Source organism: Pteropus alecto, unplaced genomic scaffold (genome assembly GCF_000325575.1).
Source record: "Pteropus alecto unplaced genomic scaffold, ASM32557v1 scaffold271, whole genome shotgun sequence".
NCBI classification, from domain to species: domain Eukaryota; kingdom Metazoa; phylum Chordata; class Mammalia; order Chiroptera; family Pteropodidae; genus Pteropus; species Pteropus alecto.
In genome coordinates this window covers 681,421-687,409 of record NW_006430730.1, presented here as the reverse complement: position 1 = coordinate 687,409, position 5,989 = coordinate 681,421, and the positions used below count along the sequence as shown (strand labels likewise).

General features: G+C 53.2%; 1 protein-coding gene across 1 annotated transcript in view; it reads right to left on the bottom strand.

Moving 5' to 3' along the window:
• The window catches only part of SPTBN4 (spectrin beta, non-erythrocytic 4), a 68,180-nt gene that overhangs the window by 26,347 nt on the left and 35,844 nt on the right, over window positions 1-5,989 (bottom strand). Inside the window, exons 19-20 of the mRNA XM_025050866.1 lie at window positions 4,761-4,907; window positions 3,306-3,569 (exon numbers count right to left, since the gene is read on the bottom strand). Of these exons, the coding sequence (XP_024906634.1) occupies window positions 3,306-3,569; window positions 4,761-4,907 (411 nt within the window). The remainder of the gene's footprint in view (window positions 1-3,305; window positions 3,570-4,760; window positions 4,908-5,989) is intronic.

Sequence of the window (5,989 nt, the reverse complement as noted above, 5' to 3'; positions counted from 1 at the left end):
CACATTACAACTTAGCCGCAGCAAAGTGCAGACCTAACTGACCCAAATAACTTTGGAACACAGAGTAGTGATATCCCCTCCAGCTGAAGACAATTAAAATGGAAAAACCTGTAAACAAATATTCTAGATTTGATTTGTTGGGTCAACAATTCTGAAACCACTTTATGCATGATGTTTTGTAACCTTCACAATGTCCACACAAGGTCAGTACTGTTATTACGCTTACTGAAGAGTGTTATTGTACTGCTGCCTACAGTCCTATGATCCCGCTGTCAAGGAGTGGCTTAGCAATTAGGGTCCTTCCCACTGCACAGAGGAGGCACCTGAGGCTCAGAGTCAGAGGCAAAGCCACTTGCCTAACGTCATGCAGATGCTAAGTGGCAGAGCTATGATTCACACCCAGACCCACCTGAGTCCCAAGGGTGTGCCTTTATCCGCCGCAACAGGCTGCAGGAGAAGAGCTGACTATTAATAATCCTAGTAATACTTGCTGCCAGGCTGGATGTCTTCGTTTGTCACTCGACTGACAGTCAAGCTTCTCCACTCTGCTCTGTGTCCTGGGGGGCTGACCTGTATGGACCCTGCCTTCAGGCTCCCACATGGGCTGGGCTCAGGACCGGCTCTACAATTTGTGGGGCCTGGTGCAAAATAAAAACGCAGGACCCCTTGTTCAAATATTAAGAATTTCAAGACAGCGAAAGCAGAACGTTAAACCAGGTGGGGCCCTGTGAGACCACGCCCATAAAGTCAGCCCCGGTTAGACGAAGGGGCGCCAGCAGGAGACTGGATGGAGAGAGGAGCGAGGAGGGACAGGCCTGGGTATCATTTTCCAGCTCCTCCCTGCAGCACTGTCAAGGGCTGGCTGCCGTTCTTGGCTAAGAGCCCCAGCTCCTGCCAGGCGACTTTCTTCTCCCTCTCCTCCCTCTGCCTCTCCAGTAGGGGTAAAGGCTCCAGCCGTGAGCCCCACCCTGCTCACCCTCCCTGTGGCTTCTCCATTCCCTGCTCACACCTTTGTTAAGCCTCTTCATAAGCCCTCCTCAAACTGTCCTCAACGGGGCATGCTTCTGTTTCCAGCTGGGACCCTGACAGTCGCAGACTTTCATTTCCTGGGAATGGAGTGTGCCTCACCACATCCCAGGTGCCATTTCAGGGCACAGCCCCACATGGCCCTGCGAGGCCCGTGCCGACGCAGTCTGACCCAACATAGAATGACAGAGGCTCAGAGAGGGACTAAACGTACATGCTGGCTGGCGTTTGAACCCACGCCCGTCCGTCTCCTGTCCTAGATCTCACCGCTCAAGCCCCGGCTCCCTCCTGTCTGACCATCTAAGCACTGCTTGTCTCTGCTGATAATTCTGGGAGATCCCTCAGAGCAGACTTGGGGCCGAGTCATCCCCCTGTATCCACTGCCAGCCCAGGCCCTTGGGTGCGGACTTCAGGCAGTGATCAATTCTTCAGAGGCCAGTAGGAGGGCCACCTTCCCTACTGAGGGCTGGAAGTATCAAGGGAGGAGGGTGGATGGGAACTAAACTTGGTCCTGAATGGCTTACTTGGTGGCTGCGTGACCTTGGATGAGTCATAGACCCTTTCCATGCTGTGGTTTTCCCAAGCATCCAGTGAGGATAACCACAGCCCGTCCCTGGGATGGCTGCTGGGGAGGAGGGGGGTGTCGGTGTCTGGCACGGAGGGTACATCGGCAGTTCTCAAAGAGTGGTCCAGAGACGCCTGGGGACCCCAAGATCCTTTCAAGGGATCTGCAAGGTCACAACTCTTTATAAAAGTACTAAGGTGCAATTTGCCTTCACCACCCTCATTCTCTCCTAAGCGCAGTGAGGTTTTGCAGGGACCGTGTGAGCCTGCTCCTGCAGGAGATCGGATGCTCGAGCCGAGGTGAGAACTCAGCGCTCCGAACCCAGACGTGAGCGCCGCAACACTGAAAACACCAGTCTCCTCACTACATTCTCTTTTGTCTCGGAAAATATGGTTATTCTTCATAAAAGAATGCTTTCGGGTTAAAAAATGATGGGTTTATCGTGGGCCTTTTTAAGCGAATTAATCATTTGAATACTTCTCAGTTTTAATTTTCGATGCGGTAAATATCAAATAGGTATAATCTGCACAAACAAAAGATCTCTAGGGACCTCAATGATCTGTAGCAGGTAAAGGGGTCCTGGAGACCGAGGCATGTGAGACACACAGGTGTATTTAAAATGATGACAACACCAGAATCATATTCAGAGGTTTGTCCCTTTGTGCCTTTGCCTGTCTCCCCCACCAAAATGGGAGCCCCAAGAGGGCAGAGATTTTCCTCAGTTTTGCCCATTGCTGTATTCCAGCACCCGGAAAAGCACCTGGCACACAGTAGGTGCTCAATAAAGATTTGCTGCAGAGATAAATGAATAAATACGAACTACTGTCATTATACGTTGACTTTTTTTTCTGCCAGCCCTTATTCCGAACACCTCAGGAGCACAGCTAGCAGGAGGCACCTCAAAAGGAGTAGTGACGAGTCCAGAGACCTGGGTTTGAATCCAGCCTCTGCCACTTGCTCCCCTGGGCCAGGAAGTTCACCTCCTGGAGCCTCAGTTTCCCTTTGGCTACAGTCAGAAATGGTTCCTGGTATGTAAAGGCAGGAGCCAGCACACCTTGGGAGGTGAGATACAACATCTGCATTGGAACCTCAGGCCAATTACATCACAGGGTCAGACACCGAGCATCCAGCAGCTGCCAAGCTAGAAGCCGAGTTACAGCAGACACTGTCTGTTCTCTAAGAACCCCCCGTTTCATAAGGGACTGTGTGTCCTTGGGCCAGGCGCTGTACCTTCTGTGCCTCAGTATCCCCATTGGTAAAACGGGGTACAGTAATAGTATCAATCTCTTACGGTTGCTGGGAGGAGTCAGTGAGAGCTTGGCACGGAGACTGGTAGAGGCCACACTCCACGAAGGTCGTTAGTGTTCCGTGCAAAGCTGTTCCCCTCCCTCTGGGCCTTGGCTTCCCTATCCAGAAAGCAGGTGTCAGGGTCTCGAGAACCCCTCAGTGTGCTGGTTATTCACCTACGGCTTCTCGGCTCTGAATCCTTCCTCTCCCCTTTGTACCCCACGCTCCAGGGGTGGTGGCTGCTTCCAACACTTACTACTAGCTGTACTGACTCAGTGCTCCCTTTCTGCTTCCAGCCCTTCTGATGCCTTTGGAATAAATCCCTGTATTAAATCTCCTCCATTTGAAATACCTTGAGCGAAGTCTGACCCCGACTCAGGCCCCACTGTGGCGTAGAAAGCCCCCATCTGCGTCGGCCAGGTCATACCTGCAGCTTCTTGAGTTGGCTGTTGACAGTGGCCAGGTCCCCGCCAGGGTCCACGTCTTGCAGCTGGCTTTCCATGTGAAGGAGCTTCTTGTCTAGCTCCGCGAAGCTCTGCACCAGCTGGTCGGCCTTGCTGGCCTCAAAGAGCTGCCGCGCCTTGGCCTGGGTGGTGCTCTCCAGCTCGGCCCAGCACTGCCGGATCTCACCCAGCTTCTTGCGCACTGAGGCCGCCAGCTCCGGCTTCTCCTGCATCAGTTGCTGGCCCTCCTGCCCCAGAAAGTGGGAGGCAGAAAGTCGGGATGGGGCGATGGTGGGGAGGGACAAACAAATATGGAGGCAACAGGACACAGGGAGAAATGTGGAGAGAGAGACCGGCAAGGAGTTGGAGACAGAGAGACAGAGGCATGAGGGGTGGATGCAGAGACAGGCACGGAGATGGAAAGAACCAAGATGTGGGAACAGACCAGTAGCAAGACAGAAAGAAACGTGGAGAGAGAGAGAGGCACAGAGACATGGGATGGAGATGTGGAGGGACAGAGAGTCATAAAGTGACAGACAGAGACAGTCGCATAAATTCGGAAACATGGGGAGAGTACAATAAAAAAGACAAGGGGAAGGGAGGAGGGGGCGGGCAGAAAGGAGGAATTTCCATTAAATTCAAAGTCGGGAAGAGTGGCTTTGCCATGCACCACCATTTATGGGGCATCGATGGCCATTTAAGAGTTTAAAGCCCACCTGGGTGTCTCCGTTTGAGTCAGTAGAGTGGGGATATCCAGGGCTGCAGGTCTAGGGGTTCAGCCAGGGTAGGGGGCGGTTTGGGGGGTTGAGACATGGAGCAAAATTCTGCCTGGGTCCCTCCAAGACTGAAATCAAGCTCCACTACATGCTGGCCTAGAGCATATTAAAAATAACAACACCAGAGCAATTACAGCTCCTGGGTGCCTGGCCTTGTGTTAAGCACAAGAGCCCAGGGAAGTAACTATATTCATTATTTCCTTAATTTTGAAGCAGAGTCAACTGAGGCTCAAAGAAGTTAACACAGTTCCCCAAGGCTCCACAGCTGGTAACAGGCATAGATGTGGTTAGAACCCAGTGCAAAGTTCACTGTCACCCTGGCCTCCCAGAGCTGCCGCAGCCCTTCTACCTGGCCCTCCATCTCAGATGCTCCAAACAACGTGGAAGGAAGGTTATAGAAAGGGGTGAAATATTTAACAGCCAGGAGGGTATGGGCACCATTCGGAAGAGAAGCTGGCCATTTTACAAATGGGCAGAGAGAAGCTCAAAGAGGTTACGTGAATTGTTCAAGGCCACAAAGCTGGGAGCAGGTGTGGGAAAGATCTGAACCATTCGGAGGTGTGGGAACAGCAGGGTGGCAGTGGAGGGTGTATGAGGTGGAACGTGTGTCCTCCGGAGGCCTCTGGCACCTCGCATGGGCAGAGGGGCCTTCTGCGTCCTCACCCTCTCGATCTTCTCCAGCCACTCCTTATTCTGAGCCAGCTCGGCCATGAACGCCTGGTGCCGGAGCCATCTCTTATGTAGCTTGTGGCCGTCTTCCCGCGTGCCATCTCGCGCCATCAGCATCTTCTCGTGGATCCAGCCATCCAGCTGTACAGGACAGGAGGAGGGGCTCAGCCAGTTCCCCCAACCTGGCGCAGCCTCCCATTCCCTCCCAAGGTGCTCCAGGTTCAGGGCCTAGGCTGCTAGGTTGAAGGTGGGGAGGAAGGGATAGAAAACCTTTGCAAGTAAGGCCTTTATGTGTGTGCAGGGGGACAGCGCAAACTCTTTTCTAAGGGATGGAGGATAGATGGAAGGGTCCCCAGAATGCCCCATCTCTCAGCCCTCCAGTCCTCACGGCACCCCTTCTCAACTCCCCATAAGCCTTAAGCCCCAAGGCAGAGCTCCTGGGCCAGTCAGCTTACTCCCATCCATGCCCAAATCAACCTCCCGAAACCACCTTCCAGACTAATTTAGCTCACTTCCCATTCATCCCCAGAACCCCTCCCCCATTAGCAACACTTAGACAGTTCGATTCAGTCTCAGCCACCTCCAATAACGACGAATTCAAGATCCCCGACCCACTCTCCAGGGTATCAAGTGAAGCCCCCACATCTAGCTCTAGCCCCCCAATATGGCCAGATGAACCACTAAACAACCTCCCAACTAGTGCCAGTTCTAGTTCCCTCCAACCCAGCCCTCTAATCTGGGGTAAACCCGTCCCCCACAACTCAGATCCAACCTAATGAGCCCACAGGACTCCTCAAATCCAGCCCTAAGGATCCAGCCCAAGACCACAGTTCTCCCAAACCGTAACCAGTTCTAGCCCGCAACCAAAACCAACCCCTCCCATGCAAGCAACGGGATGCCTTCCAGCTCCCCAAATGAGCCCACCCACAATCTATCCTCAGACTCCCCAACATGAATCGGATAAAACCTTCCCAGGCAGCCCCCTCCCAAAGTAAAGCCAGTTCTAGTCCCTCCCACTCAGCAACGAAAACAGTCATCCAAAATGCAAGAACCAAGAGTGGGCCCCTCTCACTACCCTAAGCAAGACCAATCACAGGGCTGCTTTCTAAGTCCCCCCAAATAAGACTTTTCCCCCAAGCACGAACCTCCCCACTCATGACCAAACCTGGCACCTGGGACAGTTTGCTCCTCCCCCTTCTCCTCCCTCAGTCACAAGATCCTCC